This window comes from Cicer arietinum, chromosome 5 (genome assembly GCF_000331145.2).
Source record: "Cicer arietinum cultivar CDC Frontier isolate Library 1 chromosome 5, Cicar.CDCFrontier_v2.0, whole genome shotgun sequence".
In the NCBI taxonomy this organism is placed as follows: Eukaryota; Viridiplantae; Streptophyta; class Magnoliopsida; order Fabales; family Fabaceae; genus Cicer; species Cicer arietinum.
The window spans coordinates 16,235,654-16,259,125 of NC_021164.2; the positions used below are offsets into that span (position 1 = coordinate 16,235,654).

At 33.1% G+C, this 23,472-nt stretch overlaps 2 protein-coding genes across 2 annotated transcripts in view; both read left to right on the forward strand.

Moving 5' to 3' along the window:
- The window catches only part of LOC101492864 (uncharacterized), a 5,494-nt gene extending 5,326 nt beyond the window's left edge, over window positions 1-168 (forward strand). The window contains exon 2 of the mRNA XM_073368624.1: window positions 4-168. Within this exon, the coding sequence (XP_073224725.1) occupies window positions 4-168 (165 nt within the window). The remainder of the gene's footprint in view (window positions 1-3) is intronic.
- On the forward strand, window positions 141-1,210 carry LOC101493196 (uncharacterized). Its single transcript, XM_004516451.4, has 2 exons — window positions 141-342; window positions 439-1,210. Exons 1-2 carry the CDS (start codon window positions 235-237, stop codon window positions 1,129-1,131), a joined length of 801 nt encoding a protein of 266 aa, XP_004516508.1. The 5' UTR covers window positions 141-234; the 3' UTR covers window positions 1,132-1,210.
- Window positions 1,211-23,472: the final 22,262 nt, after the last annotated feature.

The following is a 23,472-nucleotide window of genomic DNA, read 5'->3' on the forward strand; positions in this document are numbered from 1 at the left end:
AAGAGGACTCATCAAGACCATGTGATACAAACTTTTTCTATCTTTGAAAATTTACATGGCGAAACAAGTGGAAAATGCAGTGATAGGTGGCTTAACGATAAAGAATTGGCGGCTGCCCAATTGCATGTTCTCTTAAATTGCATTGAGGTTAAGCAATTGATTGAGTAAGTATTAATATATTAAATATATCTCCATTATTCAACGAACAACAACATCTAATTTTTTTAAAATATCATGTATAGGATGTATGTACAAAGTTTGAAAAGTATATATGGAGATCTCAATGACAATGTCATTGATACACAAATAGAAGTTGACTTTCCGCGATGGTTTCAAGAATATGTAAGCACTTATTTAGACTATTCAATCTTATTTGGATTAAAACAAAGATGTACAATTTGTTTAACCTAAGCTATATGAATTGCTTTATGTGACTAGGTGACAAAGAATCACAAACTTAGGATGCAAAACCCTGACTTGTATGACTTGGCAAGAGGACCCTTGAGACTAGCAAAGTCATGGCCTATTTATCATGTGAATGGATACCAATTCAACACAACTTCTTGGGGTGAAGGCAAAATAACATATAATAGTGGAGTATGTGTTAAGGGAATTGGTCAAGGTGAAACCTCAAGTGATTATTATGGTGTTGTTTCCGAGATTCTAGAATTTGAATGGCGAAGTCAAGCAACACGAAAGCTAATTTTATTTTACTGTGATTGGTTCGACCCTTCAAGTCGTGGAATGAGGATACATAATCAATACAAGATTGTAGAAGTACGAAAAGGGAGAAAATACGGTAAATTTGATCCTTTTATTTTTCCAAAATCTGCAACTCAAGTTTACTATTCACCTTATCCTGGGCGCCAAAAAGTTGATTGGTTGGTAGTTATGAAGACAAAGCCGAGAGGGGTTGTTGATGATAGACATACTTTAGAAGTTGCTTTTCAAGTGCAAGAATCAGAAGTTAATGCAACAATTGAAGATGACCCAATTGATAACTTACAAGATGATTCAGTTTATGGTGAAGAAGTTGATTTGCATATGATGCAAGATGATGAGGATGAAGAAGATGATTTCAGTGACGATGGTGAAGATGAAGATCAAGAGGATGATGATTCTATTGAATAGTATTTGTTAGCTCTTTATTGATAATGTGTTTGATTTAACATACGTAGTATTCAAAAAGGAATTGGTAGATTTAACAAAAGATTCTTAACCAAACTGTTGTAATCAGCAATTGCTTGTCTATTTTTCTCAATACTTTGAACTTTATTCATTTGTGCTAATGATCTTCCAATGGTTTCACAGATTTTGCTAGCAGATAATTTGAAACATTACTAGCGACTGAAGCTGACATGTTAATTAGAACAAGAAAATAATAATATGTTTTTGGTTCTTTATATGGTTTTGATGCAAATGATGATGTCTTGTTCTTTGGTTGCTTGGCCTATTTATAAGATTGAGAATGAATAACAGTTTACAATATGTAGCTTGTAGAACAAGTTTTGAGAAGGTATATTGTTCAAAAAGGGTAACAAATATTTGGTACATTATTTTTTAAATGTTGATAATGTAGAAAAAGCTGATACAGGCAGAATTTAGAAAAGGGGAATATTAAATTTATCTCTTATTTCTTTAGTAGATGTTAGAGATGCTAAATTTGTTACAGATGTTAATTTGGTGAATAATTTTTAATCGACGAACTATTTATGAATTCTTGAGTTTTAAGAAATCTATTTTTTACCCATATATCTCATATAGAATAAATAACCTACTTTTTCTTCTTTTGCAGTCAATTATGAAGCGAACCAAAAGGTCAACAAAGAAGAGAGTTGTAAAGGTTAATATTCCCCCTTCAAACTCAACTTCCATTACTCAACCTCATCTCACTCCACCCTTATTTCAGCCTCAACTCACTCAACCTCAACCACTACCCATTCCACTTCTATTTCAACCTCAACCACAACCCATTCCATCCATATTTCAACCTCAACCCTTTACACCTTCATTTCAACCACAATCCAACCAACTTATTCATCCTCAACCCCAATCAAGACCCAAATCCACCCAATCTCATCCTTCAATATCTCAACCCCCACCCATATATCGATCTCGTCCTCAATCCACTCAATCTTACCCTCCACCACCGCAATCTCAAGCTCAACCTCGATTACGATCCAAATCCAAGCAATCTCACCCTCCACCACTTCAAGCTCAACCTCAAGCTCGATCTTCATCTAGTCATATTAGTGGTGAAGAAAATATATCAAAAATTCCAATACTCCCAGAAGGGGATGGGTGAGTAAGTCACATTTTATTGATGTTTTATTTTATTATTAAGTTACACTACATAATTTTATAATTTTCTTTTTTTACATAGGTTTGATCAACACAAACAAGTAATTTCAACAATTGCTAGCATCTTACGTTCTAGCTTGGAAGAGGGAAAACCGTCATGGAAAAAGTTAAGTAAAGATAAGCGAAATGATTTGTTCGAATTATTTAAGGTAATATTACTACATTCAACTGATTTTCTGCCAACCATAATTATGCTAGATACAAACACATCCCGCATTAATCTATCTAGACTTATTTGTCTCATAAATGCAATTATATATAGTGTTTTCTTGAAAGAAGATAAACTTCAGTAGCTGATAATACATGTAGTCAGATTATGGTAGTTGGCTTGTGCTTGAAGTGTATTGCTAGTATGAGATTATTTTTGGTTGGGAGTAGGGAATGTTGATAAATAGAGATTATTTTTGGTTGGTAGTTGGCTTCTGTTCAGTTTGAGGTGTCTGTTCCATTTCTTAGATGTATACCAATTATCAAATTGGTGAATGTTGATAAATAGGCGATCATTGGTGAATATAGAAGTACAATGAGACTTGGTGAATGGGTCTGGCTGTTGATCATGTGCAGGATTGTGATAGACAGGGAGATACTTGTTATAAGTTTCTTCCTGACAAAAAACAGTCTAGTTTATGTTTAGTGTGAGTGCACGACATGAGATCAGCACATAAGAAATAGGTTCCACATTCTTTGTTACTTGAGATTTTAACTGATGAAGGTGCTGGAACCATGATTACTGGCTAATTTTATTCACATATCATGTTCATGTTTCTGACACTGCTTCTGCTTTTTATTTTTAAGTTTACCTTCTATTTTTATTGTACCTTCAAGTTGTTATACTTGAGTTTTTTTTTTTGTTAGAATTTTGGGATTTCAATGTCTGGTGATCCAACATAACCTAAATTAGGTGCTAGAACTAGAAAGCCAAATGTGTATGCCACTTAATTAAACATGTGACATACTAGCACTTGTTTACCAACACATTGTACTTTCAGCACAATAAGAGGTTCTGAAAATGTCTTGTTTTTTAAGAGCTTATCTTGCCTCTTGTGTCACCTCTTTTTCTTTTTTATGCACAGTTTATGAAAGGAGAATTTACTTCATATATCATTATCACACCTTTTGAAGCTATTAATTAGCCAATAGGACTAGTAGCATTATCACTATGAAGCCTCCACAGTTGAATATCTGAATCAGAATGTTGCCAGAAATTAACATTCATAATAGACAACGTTCATGTAAATTAACTGGATTTAGTATGTTACATCCCACCCATTTTTTCCAATAACACCCACCATCAGCCTTTGACCAATTTGCTCTTATACACTCATCAACTTTCAAGGTACACCACAAGAACATCAAAACTTAGAAAATCAAAACTCACATTACTTGTTCTCTTCATCCAGTAGCTTTTTAATCAAAACTCACATTACCTGTTCACAGAAAATAAAAAATATAACATGAACACAAATGTAAAATTGCAGAAAACATCAAAATAAAAAGCTAGTAAACATCAAATTAGTAAATTAGTAGTTTTTTTTTTTTTTTTTATTATTTCTCTTGTTTCCTGTTTCCTGTTTCTTGTTCTTTCCCATATATACTGTAATTTGTTTGGTTAATTAATTAATTAGCTTATGTATTGTATGGTTTTTAATTTCTCAACTAGCCTGATTCCTAGACTGATTTGTGTAAGATATTGTTTATGTTTTGTTCATCTATTTTGTTTATCTTCTCCCATTATTTCTGTTTTTTCCATTACAGAAAAGGTTTACATGGCCCCCAACTTTGAACGACATGGTGCGACGCAACTTTGAAAAACGGAGTGCAGCTAAGATGTCGCAACTAATGCAAGATGCACGTAAAGATTTGGAAAATAAGCCTACTTGGATGGGTGAGAGAATGTGGGAACAATTGAAGGCAATTTGGAATTCCTCTAATTTCCAAAAAAAATCTGAGATAAATAAAAGAAATCGCAATTCTATGGATGGTGCATCTCTTCACACTGGCGGATCAATTCCTCATCGGGTGCTATGGAAAAAAATGGTATTGTTACTTTTCTATTTTATATTTAAATATTAATGAAATTAAGATATACTTTTTTTTTACAGAAAGAGACGAAAGGAGAAGACCCAACATTTAGTGACTTTTATTTTCGTACTCATCGTACTAAAGATAAAAACTGGGTCGGTATTCATGCTGAATCTGCTTATGTAAGCTCATCATCTTAAGTATCATTTTAAAGATTATGTACAAGTGTTCCAACAATTAGTAATTAATTATGATTATATGAAAACATTTATGCCTCAAATTTTCTATTTTATTGCAGGAGAAATTTGAAAATAAAAAGATTGAGTTATCGTCTGAAGCTTCAACTTTTGTTCCGGGAGAGGACGAAGCTGATAGTCAACCAACCAAAGTTATGCCATCTGATATTGATATATGGGTGGATGTAGTTGGGAGAAAGAAAGGGAGAATATTTGGTCTCGGATCTATAGCCAAAACATTGAATCCAAATCAGCCATCAATGCGTTCCGATTCAGAGGTTGATGCTTTGAGAAGTCAAGTTCATGCGTTGAATGAATCCTTGCAAAAACAGGAGCAAGAAAAGTTGTTGATGAAACAACAGTTGCAACGACAAGAAAAAGAGATGGCCGAGACCAACAGAAATTTAACCTTTCTTATGCAACATTTAGGATTTGTTGGATCATCTTCTCGTCCAAGCTCATCACCACAACTCAACGATGAAACTGATGAAGATAGCGAGGATGTTGGTAGTGATCATATTGAGTAGTATTTGTTTCTATTTTGTTAAATTGGTTGTATCATGTACTTGATTGTACTTAGTTTTTTTTTTTTGGATCATGTTTTAATTAATACTTAGTTATGATTTGTGAACATGATATAAATTTTGTTTAGAATTATGACAATATGATTTATGCATATGATATAAATTTTGTTTAGAATTATCACAATAGTTGGATCATGCTTTAATAAATATTTAGTTTTGATTTGAAAACATGATATAAATTTTGTTTTGGATTAATATTAAATATTTTAAAAATGTATTTACAATAATATTTTCATATATTTTTAGTTAAAATTTTTATATAAATAAAAAATCAGACAAATTCGTTTAATGTGGAAATTTAAGCATGCAGATTCTTTTTTGAAAATTATTTTTATACGAAATTACCTGCGGATTTTAATGCATATGGTTGGTGCAATGGATATACCTGCAGATTTTCATACGAAATATATTTGTAGGAACTGTGCTGCAAATATTTCTGCAGGAAAAGTCGTAAAAAAAGTCTAAAGTTTTCTTAAATTTTGCTGCGGATTTTATTCAATTTTCCTGCGGATTTATCCGTAGGTAATTTACCTGCGGATAGTGAAATCCTCAGGTAACAATTATCCACGAAGGTTTTACGTGGGGATAAGGTTCCGCCGGGAAATCCGCAGGTAACATGCTTTCCTGCGGAATATTTGCTTAAATCCGCAGGAAAAACGCAGAATTCTAGTAGTGATAGTTTAATTAAGTTACACTTGATTTTTTTTTTTAAAGTTGTAAATATTTTAACATTCTAAGTTTTAAAAACTTACGAAAGAATTTCTATTTATTTTCAAACCTTTAGATATGTTTGAATTGAAAATTTCAATTTCATCTCTGTTGTGTACAATTTCATTTTTTTTTATTCATAATTAAATTTTAGGCGTTACAATAAAGTAAATTGAATAAATCATTAAATTGAGTGTACAAGATTCAAATTAGTTTATTTGATTAAAATTAACCTGAATTTTGTGTATTTTAGAAAATAACATATTTTTAAAAGTTAATCTATAAACATTTTCATACTTGATATAAAATCAATGCAATTGTGTGTTTAATAGAAGTTAGGCGTAAAATAGGTAGTGTAGATCTCAACAATTTAACACGATATGGATCTTGCTTGTTTATTAATTATCGGAATCCAATTTTGTGGAATAAATAATAGCTATTTTGTCAACTTTTAAAAGGTCACAATTTATAGTACCTAATGACATAATTAATAAGATAATAAAATTTGAATTTTCAATTTGATCAATTTGAAAAATACAATAAAGAGTACAGCGCGCGTGTCACTTCTATAAATTAGTGTTTTTTCTGCGGATGCATATCCGAATGTAACATCCATGGATAAAAGTTTTCGTTTGCTGCGGAAATCTGCAGCACACTTCACAATTTTGCGTTTGTTCTGAGGAAATGTCTGCATCAAATTCCGCAGATAATTTCCTGCGGATTTTCTTGCGAATTTTTATTTTTATTAATCTTTTTTACACATAAAGTAGTTTTTTTTTTTTCTTGAAGGTTATTAAACTTCTATGATCTAACGCTTTTACTTCTCGAAAAATGGTTGATTTAACATCATATCTTTTAGGAATAATGAGTTTTTTTTTCAAGTATTTTTTTTTGAGTAAAAGTTATTTTAGGTGAGGTTAAGTTATTGGAAAATTATGAATAAATGAATATGACTAATTAAGAACACTTAAGTGATGTAAAATTTAAAATTCTAAACAAAAATTAATGAAATATATTTGTCTAATTCTATTATTTTTTTAATTAATCTGATCAATTAGAGTTGATTGTGAATAATCTATCACTATTGTTGTAAAATTACAACTTAGAATTTTTTCTTTTTAAAATTTAATAGATATTCTTTTTAAAATTTAAACATATGATTTTAGGTTAGCATAAAGCCTAATACGATGGACGTTTTAATACCAAATGTGTTTTTAAACGGGCTAGAATTAATGAAAGTGATTGAATCGTCAGATTTGATTGACCTAGACAATTTCAATTAATTTGAATACAAAGAAGATTAGTCTTCATGGTGTGGTGGGTTCAGTTATTGGAGGTTTAAAACTACTCTGGTCTTAAAAGTATATAAAAAAAATTAAAATTATTTATTTCAAATTTTGAATAAAATATATTTTAACTTTTATTTGTATTTTTATATAATATTATTTGTTTAAGAAAGAATCAATATAACCTCGTGCTTTTGCAGATACGTTAAAATTGTGAAGGAAGAAGGGTTGGAGATATCGCAACCAGCTCTTGACCCAAATTCAACAGAGATACATCATAGAATTACAATTAGAGCTAGAAACAAGCAAGTTCACAGGTGATATATCATCAGAGACTATACGTATGCACTTAATCATCAATCATTATCGTACTAACAATGAATGTTTTCATTGGTGCAGAGGAGTTTATGAACGTAGGGGAAGTACACGGTGTTCAGATGCAAGTGAAAGGCCTCCGTGCACTGGGTAACCGAACCTGTAACCTATTACTACTTACTAGTTTCTTTTGCAAGAAGACATTTTTGGTGCATACATTGAAATCTCTAAATATCTCAAACACCGGTATTTCCTCTTCAATTAAGTAAAAAGAAGAAAAATGTTGTTGATTTTATTATGTTTTAGTCAACGACCTTAGGTTTTTGTATTGGACTTAACTCATGCTTACAAAACCACCTTATAAACTGATGAGTACCTCTTTTTAGAAACTATTATAAAACTATATCTCTTATTAATGTGGGACTTGAGTTTTTTTTTCCAATAAACCTTGTGTTACACTGCTTTCGTTCTATCCTTTTGATTTCCTTATTTATGAACAATCTTGGCATGTATATTATATAATATCGTTCTGAATGACACAAAAACTTGAATACAACTTGTGTAGTATCATTTTCACGGTCCATATATATAAATACTAAAATCTGAACTCTAACCCAAATCAATATTTTTTACTAATGATTGTTTGTGTTTTCTCCAGAATGATCTTGTGAGAATTATGCCTTTTCTGGACAAGCTTTATTACTTCAACACATTTTAATGAAATAGTTATTGAATATTTTTTTAGCATTGGTATATCAATTTGGCATGCATCATGTCTTCCGTTCATCCATGCATACACTTAATATACACCACTTTGACCTGGACTTGCTTCTTTTTTTTTCTTTCACCCTCATGTTTTAGCGCCTATTTGTGCACAAGAAGTATCATTAGTGTGATCAATGTGATTTTCAGGGCGATCGAAGTAAAAAAGTGGGAGTTGTTGATAGTCAATATGTTGTTCACAAGGGAATACAAACTCTAGGTGGGAGTGATGATCATGGTGCTACCAAGGTATTTGCTTCTTCTCCAAATATTGGACTTGATCCTATAATTTCTTTTGTGCCACTACCAACTAAGAATATTGATTGCATTAGTGTGCTAACTTACCTTCCACCACCGCAATATCAAGCTCAACCTCGATCACGACCCAAATCCAAGCAATCTCACCCTCCACCACTTCAAGCTCAACCTCAAGCTCAATCTTCATCTAGTCATATTAGTGGTGAAGAAAATATATCAAAAATTTCAATACTCCCAGAAGGGGATGAGTGAGTAACTCACATTTTATTGATGTTTTATTTTATTATTAAATTACACTACATAATTTTATATATATTTCTTTTTTACATAGGTTTGATCAACACAAACTAGTAGTTTCAACAATTGCTAATATCGTATGTTCTAGTTTGGAAGAGGGAAAACCATCATGGAAAAAGTTAAGTAAAGATAAGCGAAATCATTTGTTCGACTTGTTTAAGGTAATATTACTACATTCAATTGATTTTGTGCCAACCATAACTATGCTAGATACAAACACATCCCACATTAATCTTTCTAGACTTATTTGTCTCATAAATGCAATTATATATAGTGTTTTCTTGAAAAATGATAAACTTGAGTAGCTGATAATACATGTAGTGTGATTATTGTAGTTGGCTTGTGCTTGGAGTGTATTACTAGTATGAGATTATTTTTGGTTGGGATTAGGGATGTGCTGAAATTTTGATAGAGTTGATATTAACTTTGCTACGACAATGGTTTTAATTGTTTAGGGGATGAAAGAGTCCCAATGGGACTATTGAGAGATAATTTTCATGTTGACTGACATTATATTCTGTTCAGTTTGAGGTGTCTATTCCAATTCTTAACTGTATAGAAATTATCAAATTGATAATTGCACATGACTATAGGAGGTATGCAATATGAACCAGCTATGAAATTCAGATTCTTACTCATTTTAGGTTGGTATTTATTGATAGTAAAATAGTATCAGATTTTAAAAATAGGCAAATAAATGTTGGTCCTTTGGGATAGAAGCCACGAAATTTCCTAAATACAAAAATCAACCAACTAAGAAACCAGACAGAGAACATAAACGCAACAAAACAGATATTGCATGCACAAAATTCAACTGGTTTAGTTAATGTGACCTACATTTATAGGTAGAGGTAGCAAATTGAACTATCAACCCGAACCGGCCAATACTCAAGTTTGAACCCGACATGCCTCCTAGTACTATTTAACACTTTCCGTCTTAATTAATGGTTAACAAGAACCTTAACTTTTTGTCCAAATAAATCTCTGAAGTGTATAATTAGATTTGTGGAAGTTTCACACATTTCCTTTAGAACCAAATAGTACATGTTTTTGTTTTCCCTATTGTATTTATCATTAAAAGTTTTTTTTGACACATAAATTTAAAAAGTTAAGAATCGGTCATGGAAATTTCTCTACTTGACAAATTTCAATAGCAGCCAAGAACATTGAAAAATGCAACTAACTAACTTATAATCAATCAAGATCTACTACTGAACAGCTTGCACCTTCACTGTAAAATGTTGATTTTGTACAAACTAGTTTGATTTGAAATTAAAATATCAAAGATGAAATCATAGAAAAAGGAGCTACATTGGGACATATCACAAAGACTAACACTTAAAAGATATTAAAAGTCAAAATTTAATGTGATTGTATACCAAATCAAACTTATATAACTCAAGTAACAAACCAGTCGATAAAAAAAACAAGTTTGGAGTTAGTCTCACATTTGCTTCATAAATAAGACTATTTGCTGCATCTGCTCTTTGACGCTATGCTACTTCCTATATATATAAAACACAGATTCACATATACATTTCATAAATCCAATATTATTTCTTACTTTTTATGTTCATTCAGATATACATATGCTCATAAAACGTTTCTCAATGTAATCTATTTGGTTGATTAATTAGTTAGTTTATATATTGTGTGGTTTTTAATTTCTCTCCTAGCCTGATTCCTAGACTGCTGTGTTTAAGATATTGTTTTTGCTATGTTCATCCGTTTTGTTCATCTTCTCCCACTACTTCTTTTTTCCATTACAGAAAAGGTTTACATGGCCCTCAACTTTGAACGACATGGTGCGACACAACTTTGAAAAAAGGAGTGCAACTAAGATGTCACAACTAATGCAAGATGCACATAAATATTTGGAAAATAAGCCAACTTGGATGGGAGAGAGAATGTGGGAACAATGGAAGGCAATTTGGAATTCCTCTAATTTCTAAAAAAAATCTGAGATAAATAAAAGAAATCGCAATTCTATGGATGGTGCAGGTGCATCTCTTCACACTGGCGGATCAATTCCTCATCGGGTGCTTTGGAAAAGAATGGTATTGTTACTTTTCTATTTTATATTTAAATATTAATAAAATTAAGATATACTATTTTTTTTTACAGAAGGAGGTGAAAGGAGAAGCCCCAACATTTAGTGACTTTTATTTTCGTACTCATCGTACTAAAGATAAAAGTTGGGTCGGTATTCATGTCGAATCTGCTTATGTAAGCTCATCATCTTAAGTATTATTTTAAGGATTATGTACTATGGGTGTTCCAACAATTAGTTACTAATTCTGATTATATGAAAACATTTATGCCTCAAATTTTCTATTTTCTTACAGGAAAAATTTGAAAACCAAAAGATTGAGTTAACGTCTGAAGCTTCAACTTTTGTTCCAGGAGAAAACGAATCTGATAGTTAACCAACCAAAGATATGCCATCTGATATTGATATATGAGTGGATGTAGGTGGGAGAAAGAAAGGGAGAGTATTTGGTCTTGGATCTATATCCAAAACATTGAATCCAAATCAACCATCAATGCGTTCTGATTCAGAGGTTAATTTAGAGGTTGATGCTTTGAGAAGTCAAGTTCATGCTTTGAATGAATTGTTGCAAAAATAGGAGCAAGAAAAGTTGTTGATGAAGCAACAATTGCAACAACAAGAAAAAGAGATAGTCGAGACCAACAAAAATTTAACTTTTCTGATGCAACATTTAGGATTTGTTGGATCTTCTTCTCGTCCAAGCTCATCACCAGAACCCAACAAAACAATGAAACTGATGAAGATAGTGGAGATGATGACATTGGTAGTGATCATATTGAGTAGTATTTGTTTTTATTTTGTTAAATTGGTTGTATCATATACTTGATTATACTTAGTTTTTTTTTTGGATCATGCTTTAATTAATACTTAGTCATGATTTGCGAATATGATATAAATTTTGTTTAGAATTATCACAATAGTTGGATCATGCTTTAATTAATATTTACTTTTGATTTGAAAACATGATATAAATTTGGTTTTGGAGTATTGCAATAATATTTCAATTAAAGACTAATAGTAAATGTTTAAAAAATGTATTTATAATAATATTTTTATATATTTTTAGTTAAAATTTTCATACAAATAAAAAATTGACAAACTCGTTTACTGTGGAAATTTAAGCATGTGGATTCCTTTTGAAAATAATTTTGGTGGAAACATTTCATGTGGATATACATGCAGATTTTCATGCGAAACATATTTGTAGGAATAGTAGTGCAGATATTTCTACATGAAAAGTCGTACGAAAATGCCTAACATTTACTTGATAGTTGTGGCGAATTTTATTTACGTTTCCTGCGGATTTAGCCGCAGATATTTTACCTGCGGATAGTGAAATCCTCAGGTAACAATTATTCACGAAGGTTTTACGTGGGGATATGGTTATGCCAGGAAATCCACAGGTAACGTGTGTTCCCACGGAATATTTGCTTAAATCCGCAGGAAAAACGCAGATTTTTAGTAGTAATGGATTTCACCTTAATTGTCAATTTTTATCATTTCAAACAAATTACCAAATGAAAATAAAAAAATAAAAAAATAAAAACAGTAATAATTTTACTAAATTATCCTTATATGCATTGATATGTTGGAAATAATAAGTAATTAATATTAAATAAAAAATCACATTCATTTTAAATTATTTATTTTTAAAAAATGATACTTTTTGTAAAATGGAGGGAGTAGTATTTTATTTTCACGATCTTATATTTCATAAATCGATTTCTTCTACTTTTTAAAGGCTGTTGTAAAGGAACTCTTTAAAAAAAGAATAGATTATGGGTGTACGTGTGACTTGAACTATTGATTGAGTGGTGCAGATATATGACTTTATCTTATCTACCATATGATGATATTGGTAGTGATCATATTCAGTAGTATTTGTTTTTATTTTGTAAAATTGATTGTATCATGTACTTGATTATACTTAGTTTTTTTTTTGGATCATGCTTTAATTAATACTTAGTTATGATTTGCGAACATGATATAAATTTTGTTTAGAATTATCACAATAGTTGGATCATGCTTTAATTAATATTTATTTTTGATTTGGAAACATGATATAAATTTGGTTTTGGAGTATTGCAAGAATATTTCAATTAAAGACTAATATTAAATATTTAAAAAATGTATTTATAATAATATTTTTATATATATTTAGTTGAAATTTTCATATAAATAAAAAATATGAAAAACTCGTTTACCGTGGAAATGTAAGCATGTGGATTCTTTTTTAAAATTATTTTGATACGAAATTATCTGCGGATTTTCATGCAAAATATATTGTTGGTGCAAAATTTCATGTGGATATACCTACATATTTTCATGCAAAACATATTCGTAGGAACAGTATTGCAGATATTTCTGCATGAAAAGTCGTACAAAAATGCCTAAAATTTACTTAATGGTTGCGGTGAATTTCATTTACGTTTCCTGCGGATTTAGCCGCATGTATTTTACCTGCGGATAGTGAAATCCTCAGGTAACAATTATCCACGAAGGTTTTACGTGGGGATATGGTTCCGCCAGAAAATCCGCAGGAAAAACGCAGATTTCTAGTAGTGATGGATTTCACCTTAATTGTCAATTTATATCATTTCAAACATATTATCAAATGAAAATAAAAAAAATAAAACAGTAATAATTTTACTAAATTATCCTTATATGCATTGATGTGTTGACCATTATCATAAATACAAAGTATAATATAATGGTTTTGTAGTGGTGCACCTAATATTAACGTAAGGGCACAATTGAAAATAATAAATAATTAATATCAAATAAAAAATTAAAAATGATATTCATTTTAAATTATTTTGTTTTTAAAAAATAACACTTTTTGTAAAATGGTAGTATTTATTTTTTCATGATCTTGTATTTCATAAATCTATTTCTTCTACATTTTAAAGGTTGTTGTAAAGGAACTCTTTGAAAAAAAATAGATTATGGGTGTGTGACTTGAACTATTGATTGGGTCGTGCAGATATATGACTTTATCTTATCTACCACATTTGAATTGACAACTTTTGAACCATATCACCACTTTAAAATCTACATATTTCAACATAGAGCAAGATACTAAGAAACTATAGATGCTAAAATATGTGTTGTTGAACATGAATGTTGCTTACTTTGCATTTGCATCGTGAAACAAAGAGGCTAGGCCAATAATTTATTTTTAAGAAAAATAGCAAAAAACGATTTTTTTTCAAATAAAAAAAATTTGCTTGATCATCAAAGGTCACAACATTACTGAATGCATCTGCATTATTCAGAAACATAAACATGTTTGATTTTTTATCCATCTAAAGTAACATTGTTCCTAAATTAGTTTTTTAGTCTATTTAAAGATGGATCTTGTGATCTCTTTACATACATTGATATCAGATAAAATTTTAAGCAGCTAACATGCTATATCATGCTTTCAAAAACACTCAAACTAAACTAAAAAATAGTACGTATAATAGTATAAGGCCTTGATGTTATTAAAGTACTTAAGTTTATATTATAAGAAAATAGTATTTAGATCATAATTTACATATATAACATATCAATAAGTACAAACACAACCTCGAATGAATAACATTTATTTATTCGTAAATTTGATCAAAGAGCACAACTTTGTACCATGATTTTATTCATGTCACACGTATGATACTATTAACTTGTATAATACAAAGCACCAATGACTTATTTAATAGATATATGGCTTATTTAATAGATATCAAAGCTTATACTTCAGGTGGTGGCGGTGGTTTATCTATGGGTCTTCCAGTACCCATATCATTTGGCTGGAATTCATAAACATTTGCGGAAGTGTTTGGAATTGGTGGCTTTGGACCTATGGGTTTACCCCTACCCTTTTGTTGGACTTGGTAAACATTTGCAAGGCCTTGTGGAACAATGATGAGAGCAGCAAAGAACAAAACTAGTAAGGACAAGAAAAAGGAAGCCATTTTGATAAGTGGTTTTAATGTTTGTGCTTAAAATATATGGGGAATAATCATGTTTTATACTAGTTAGGAGCCTTAATGTCTCCATCATAGTCGCTATATTATATTTCAATGGTCATTTTATTATATGTTAAATTTAATGAAATTTATTCAACAATGTTACAACTCTTGGAAAAACTGAAAGAGTATTTACAATACCAGTTAATTATATCTATCTCCTATCTTCCCTTGGTGTCGTTGGCACTCTACATGAGTTAACCTTTATATTAATTGTATATACAACTACATAGTTGCCACAAATAATTAAATAAGGAAAAAAATGCATGAACTATTAGTCATCAGGTAAAATTAAAACTTGAGATAATATAAAATTGGATCTTATCTGTATAACTGATTAATATAAAACTTATTTACATGTGTACTCAATCATATTTCATCATGTATATATAGATATATTTTAGATACTAATTTTAAAAAATAAAGTAGCTTTATAAAGTTACTTAATTGGACCAATAAATAAATGTTTTATTCAAATGTTGAAAATTGTTCTCTATAAAAATATTGAACCATCTCAAAATTGTACTAAATAAGTTATATTTAGATTAAGAGTAAATCTAACATAATTTATATGATAGAATATTTGGATTTGTTTTATTTGGTCTATCTTGTGTATATAAGTATGTACAAGAATTTTTTCGCACATTGGTTGTAACAGTCCTCTCGCTACTTTAGAAATAATTACAAAATTATGTTAGTAATTAGATTATTAGAATTTTTAGACACTAAATATTTTTAATCACAATTTGTTTTATGTTCAAGGTTGGGATAAGAATCTGATAGTATTAATAAGCACAAGTGTCAAAAGAAGGAAACACCCTATTTTTCTTTTTTGATCTCTCACTCATGGGTACCCAAAAACCATTCAGACTTTCATTTATTTCATCATCAAATACACTTTCCCTTCCATCCTAAAACACAATCACTATCTATTACTGTTCATCGTCATCATCTCTCGACCTTCCTTTTTTTTTTTTCCAAGATTCTTCCATGGCATCGATCATTTGAATTTCTCTTCCTCCAATTTGACCTTGTGCATGTCCCTTTTGTAACACCCCGTTTTTCAAAGCGAGGGTATATTTTTTTTTCAAAAGAAATTAAACTAAAATAGAGAAATAAACGAGGAAATGCCTTTGGATAAATAATTGAGTCATTATTATTTACAAGCAGCGGAAAAGTTTCTCCAATTATAAATCCAAAACATTTACACAACAACAAATGGTACATGGAACCCATTCAAATAAGATGTCAAACTGACAATATTAGTATAAGTACAGTTTTCCAAACTAAAAATACTCCAATCCAAAAAGAAGGACGCCTAGTCCCTATACATCATCCTAATCTGATCATCCTACCAAAAAGCTATACACCCTGAGTGATCTCCACGCGCCCCGTGAGATCCTCCTAACGTAACTGCAGTCAAGCGTTCCCATCTCCATTCCCGTCCGTAGGGTACGAACCGGTAGGACCGTCCTGACTCTCATCTGAGGGCAAAGCCCAGATTTCCACAATAGTTGTAAAGGGTCACCAACCGAAAAATAACAGTTAACACATAGCAATTAAGTTTTTAAATGCTCAAAATGACTTTTCAACTAAGCATGCACCTTAACAGGATTTCCAATATGTGAAAAGTTCAATACAATACTTGCCAATTAAAAATGAAAGCAAAATGAGGTTCTCACTCCCCTAATTATAACATAACAAATCAAGACATGGATAGATTCATGAGCAATCAATCATACAACTAAAACTGAGGATTTTCACTGAGCCAATCGATTGGGAAATCAATTGGGGTGAAGGTTTTTAATGAAAACAAAATCCTGGGCTGAATCAATCGATTTGGCAATCGATTGACAGGATAACGGAGCCCCTGACTTAATACCAATCGATTTCCAAATCGATTTCCTGAAGGTTTTTAGTGAAATTTTGAACTCTGGCTTGATTCAATCGATTGGGCAATCGATTGACAGGATAGCTGAGCCCCTGACTTAATGGCCAATCGATTTCCAAATCGATTTGGTCGAATATGGATGAGTCCCTGACTTAGGCCCAATCGATTGGGCAATCGATTTCGTAAATGATTTTCGAAAACTGATTACAAAATCGATTGGCTAATCGATTTTGTCCATTTGGCCAAGTCCCTGTTTACTATCCAATCGATTGGGAAATCGATTTACCTGTGTATTCTTTCAAAAATTCATAAACTAACTCAATCACATTCATGCATAATCCCAATTCTTAACACTTAACACTGATAACACAATTACTACGACATCATGGATTTCGAAATGGTATTGCAATCAAACATGTTATCACCAAATTCCAAAACATAACACTTAGCATTTATAACACATTACTACACAAACAAAATGAACCAACAGTTCACAAATCAACAGGGTGTAGTCTCTCGCGGACAAACACAATTCCCTCAGGAACGTAAGTCGTAAACGTACTACCTATCACGGGTCCGTACCGTTTACCGAGGTGCCACCTATCCCGGGTCAGCACAACTTACCAAAACATACACGAGTAAACGAGACATTAAGAGATTCCCCATTCTTAATTCTCATCTAACTTAAACCAGGGCGTAGTCTCTCACGGACAAACCCCTGCGCAGTCTCTCACGGACAAACGCAATTCCCGCAGGAACGTAAGTCGTAAACGTACTACCTATCACGGGTCCGTACTGTTTACCGAGGTGCCACCTATCCCGGGTCAGCACAACTTACCAAACACAATTCCCTCAGGAACGTAAGTCGTAAACGTACTACCTATCACGGGTCCGTACTGTTTACCGAGGTGCCACCCATCCCGGGTCAGCACGACTTACCAAACGTAAATCGTAAACGTACTGCCTATCACGGGCCCGTACTGTTTACCAAGGTGCCACCTATCCCGGGTCAGCACGATTTACCGAAACACACATAAAAAAGCGAGACATTAAGAGATTCCCCATTCTTAATTCTCATTTAACTTAACGATTTTCAAGACAAAACATTCAGTAAATAAGTCATTAAGAGATTCCCCATTCTTAATACTCATTTACTGAAACGATTTTCAAAAACGAACATTAAGTAACCGAGACATTAAGAGATTCCCCATTCTCAACGCCCAGTTAACTTAAACAATTTTCCAAACAAAATAATAAGTAACCGAGACATTAAGAGATTCCCCATTCTTAACGCCCAGTTAACTTAAACAATTTTCCAAACAAAATAATAAGTAACCGAGACATTAAGAGATTCCCCATTCTTAACGCCCAGTTAACTTAAACGGTTTTCAAAACAAAATGTTAAGTAACCGAGACATTAAGAGATTCCCCCTCCTTAACGTCCAGTTAACTTAAACGGTTTTCAAAACAAAATATTAAGTAACCGAGACATTAAGAGATTCCCCATTCTTAACGCCCAGTTAACTTAAACGATTTTTCTTTAAAACAAAATATTAAGTAACCGAGACATTAAGAGATTCCCCCTCCTTAACGTCCAGTTAACTTAAACGGTTTTCAAAACAAAATATTAAGTAACCGAGACATTAAGAGATTCCCCATTCTTAACGCCCAGTTAACTTAAACGATTTTTCTTTAAAACAAAATATTAAGTAACCGAGACATTAAGAGATTCCCCATTCTTAACGCCCAGTTAACTTAAACGATTTTTCTTTAAAACAAAATATTAAGTAACCGAGACATTAAGAGATTCCCCATTCTTAACGCCCAGTTAACTTAAACGATTTTTCACAAACAAACGCACATTAAGTAAACGAGACATTAAGAGATTCCCCATTCTTAACGCCCAGTTAACTTAAACGATTTTTCACAAACAAACGCACATTAAGTAAACGAGACATTAAGAGATTCCCCATTCTTAACGCCCAGTTAACTTAAACGATTTTTCACAAACAAACGCACATTAAGTAAACGAGACATTAAGAGATTCCCCATTCTTAATACTCATTTAACTTAATGGTTTTCAAATTTCACACAACACAAACTCAACAAATTCTCACATCAAAACATATCAATTCATTTATTCACAAATCCAACCATACACATATCAAATTTCATCAATATCAATTAAGAGCATGTCAAAAACAACGAACACAAATCAAAGCAACATAACACACAGATACATCAAATTTCATTTACTCATAATCACACACAATGACATTCAAATTCATTTACCACGAAACATTCATCAATATAAACAAAACCTAACTCTAAGGTTGTTACCCATAACGCACTAGTTTGGTTTTTCCCCAAATCGATACATTTAACCCTAACAAATTCCTTCCCACACAACCACAGATAAGTCCCTAAATGCAAACTAGAAGTTTGGAAGGAGCCCTTACCTCAACGTTAGCTTTAACGCGCGTTTCCGGTACCGCGAGTAATTCCGGTAAAATCTCCGCTCGCAACGCCGCTTCCAAATTAGTTCACTAGCACCGTAGCGTGGTGGTGAGCAACTTTCCCTTCTATCTCTTCGAGAAATGAGGTTTGGATCTAGAAGAAACGGAGGGGTTTGTGTTTGGATCTCAAAACCGTTTTTCTTCGTTTTCGAATCAAAGAGGAAGAGTGGAGTTGCGAAAACCTTGATCTAACTCTCACCCAACCTTGGGTCACTAGCTTTGAAGAAAAGGAAGCAACGAAAACGAAAAATGGAGAAGGATGGAATTTTGGGTTTTGCTCGCGTGAGGTTCAGAGGAAGTGTGATGTGAACTTCGGATCACGGTCTGATACAATGCTCGATGGTACCCCGTGTAACCTCACAATTTCAGCAATGTAGATCTCTGTTAGCTGATCTACCTTATAGGTGGTCCTTACCGGCAAAAAGTGAGCAGATTTAGTCAGTCGGTCCACTATCACCCATATGGAATCATTCTTTCTCCTTGTCTTTGGTAATCCGGTTATAAAATCCATGGAAATGCTGTCCCACTTCCATTCAGGAATATCTAAAGGTTGCAACATTCCAGCAGGTCGCTGATGTTCCACCTTCGCTTTCTGATAAGTTAGATAAGTTAGACAAGTGGACACATATTCCGCCACATGTTTCTTCATACCTGGCCACCAATAATTCTGCCTCAAATCCTGATACATCTTTGTTGCTCCAGGATGAATACTCAGCTTACTCTTATGCGCCTCTTCCAAAATTGTTTTCCGCATAGCTGTAATTTCTGGTACACAAATCCTACCATTACACCGCAAAACATTATCAGCCCCAATCTTGAACTCAGTCGTCTTCCCTTGTACTATTAGATTCCTCTTCTCTTGAATTAAGACGTCATCCTGAGAATTCGCAATGTCTTCAAGTAATCCACTCGAACGGTTGATAATTTCTGGTATCTAAAGTCAGTGGAGCCACAATCTTAGCAAAACCTTTAATGAACCTCCTTAGTACCCTGCCAGTCCTACAAAGCTTCGTATGTCAGTGACAGTCTGAGGATGTTTCCAAGCGAGAACCGCCTCAATCTTAGCCGGATCTACAATGATTCCTTCCTTGGTTAACACATGTCCTAAGAAATTCACTTTCTCTAGCCAAAATTCACACTTTGACAGATTGGTATACAATTGCTTCTTGCGTAAAATCTCAAGAACTTGGCGTAAATGTTCCCCACTTAGATCCTTACATGAAATCCTTTATTAGTCTCATGTCAATCCATCCATATTCATCATCTTCGAGTTAACACCAACACATAGCTTCTGTGTCCTTGGAACCATTTCCTAAATCCCATGTCGTCATGATTTGCTTCAACTCTGCCTGACAATCCGTCATCTCGAAGATCTTTTCCATTTTCTTGAATCCACTAATCAGCTCTTTTCCTGAGTTCTCATCACCCTTGAACTTTGGAGGATGGTAACAACGAAAATCTTTAATCTTCTTGACTCAATAGCACATAACTCTCTTTCCTTCTTCTCCAGATCCCGCAGAGTCTTTGCAGTTGTCTGTGCAACAGCAGAAACATCCATGTTATTTGTATCTTCAACCATTTGATCATCCCCACTGACGTTCATTCTTGCAAAGTCGTTCCTTCTTGGAGGTAGTGTTTCCCCAAAACCAACACCAAGAAGAGTGTTAACGCTAGAATGAATAATTCTAAAACTAACTTTCGATATCAACACATAATAACTATCCCTGATCGGACAACTCAGACCAATTACCCCGACGCATGATCAGATAACGACTCCCAACTTACAGTTGGCCTACAACCTAAACCAAAGGCTCCACAGCCCCCAAAGAAAACCAAACCAAAGCTCTGATACCACAATGTAACACCCCGTTTTTCAAAGCGAGGGTATATTTTTTTTTTCAAAAGAGATTCATAAAAACAAAGGAATAAAGAAGAAAATACTTTTGGATAAACATTTAAGTCGTAACACAACGACAAATAAGTCAACAGAATTTACAAGAAGCGAAAAAGTTTTTGAAATACGAATCCAAAGTATTTACACTTCAAAAAGTGGTACATAGACCCCATCATGATAAAATGTCAAACATACAATATTAGTATATATACAATCTTCCAATTTAAAATAAACGCAATCCAAAATAAAGACATATGTTCCCTCTATGTCAACCTAATCTGATCATTCTACCAAAACAAACTATACACCCTGAGTGATCTCCACGCGTCCCGTAAGATCCTCCTAACATAGCTCCAGTCAGGCGTTCCCGTCTACATTCCCATCTACAGGGTACGAACCGGTAGGATTGTCCTGACTCTCATCTGAGGGCAAAGCCCAGATTTCCACAATAGTTGTAAAGGGTCACCAATCGAAATTAACAGTTAACACATAACATTTAAGTTTTTGAATGCACAAAATAATCTTTCAACATAGTATGCACCTTAAAAGGGTTTTCATATGCCAAACATTCATAAACAAGGTTGAAAAATGAAGTTTTTAACAAAACAACTTTGTTGTATTCGAATACAGCTTTCTGTATTCGAATACACATCAGACAGCAACAGGAAAACAGCAAAATTCAGCAAAATTCAGCTTTTTAAAGGGTTTCGAAACCAATCAACACTTACACACAAATCCAAACAATCACACTTAGCAATTATAGAGCAATCACAACGACATCTTGAGTTTCGAAATAGTATTGCAATCAAACATGCTATCACCAAATTCCAAAACATAACACTTAACACTTATAACACAATTACTACAACATCATGGGTTTCGAAATGGTATTGCAATCAAACATGTTATCACCAAATTCCAAAACATAACACTTACCACGACAATACCTATTCAAACCACTCAATCATAAACTTGATTCAAACACGACTCGTGTGCCAAGCACCCTAATGCAATGCGTATATGCCAAAATGCATGGACTCGGAATTCCAAACCAAAACCCTCCTCGAAGGGCCGTAAATCATAATTGTACTGCCTATCGCAGACCAAAGTACCAATTACCGAGGTGCCACCTATCACGGATTAGCACGATTTACTAAAAGGCGTAAATCATAAACGTACCACCTATCACGGGTCAGTACTGTTTACCGAGGTGCCACCTATCACGGGCCAGCACGATTTACTAAAAGAAAAAGCGTAAGTCGTAAACGTACCGCCTATCACAGGCCAATACAGTTTACCGAGGTGCCACCTATCACGGGCCAGCACGATTTACTAAAAGAAAAAGCGTAAGTCGTAAACGTACCGCCTATCACAGGCCAATACAGTTTACCGAGGTGCCACCTATCACGGGCCAGCACGATTTACTAAAAGAAAAAGCGTAAGTCGTAAACGTACCGCCTATCACAGGCCAATACAGTTTACCGAGGTGCCACCTATCACGGGCCAGCACGATTTACTAAAAGAAAAAGCGTAAGTCGTAAACGTACCGCCTATCACAGGCCAATACAGTTTACCGAGGTGCCACCTATCACGGGCCAGCACGATTTACTAAAAGAAAAAGCGTAAGTCGTAAACGTACCGCCTATCACAGGCCAATACAGTTTACCGAGGTGCCACCTATCACGGGCCAGCACGATTTACTAAAAAGCGTAAATCATAAACGTACCACCTATCACGGGTCAGCACGATTTACCAAAATGAAATGCATGAGCATACACAGACTTCATCCACAACAATCGTTAAGCAAATGCAGATATTAAAAGATTCCCCATTTTTAATACTCGTTTAACTCTAATGGTTTTCAAATTCCACAACAAAGCCAACTCAAACATATTATCAAATTCAATTCACACATAAATACCAAAGCACATCCATTCATTTATCCACGAAATCCAACCATACAAATCAAATTTCATCAGTATCACTCCAAACACGTCAGATACGACGAACACAAAACAACATAACAACACTCAAATACATCAGATTACATTTACTCAAACTCATACATAAAAGAGTTTAAATTCATTTTTCACAAAACATTCATCAATATAACCAAAACCTAACTCTAAGGTTTTACCCATAACGCCTTAGATTCAGTTTATCCCAAATCAATACATTTAACCCTAACGAATTCCCTCCCACACAACCACAGATAAGTCCCTAATGCAAACTAGAAGTTTGGAAGGAGCCCTTACCTTAACGTTAGCTTTAACGTGGGTTTC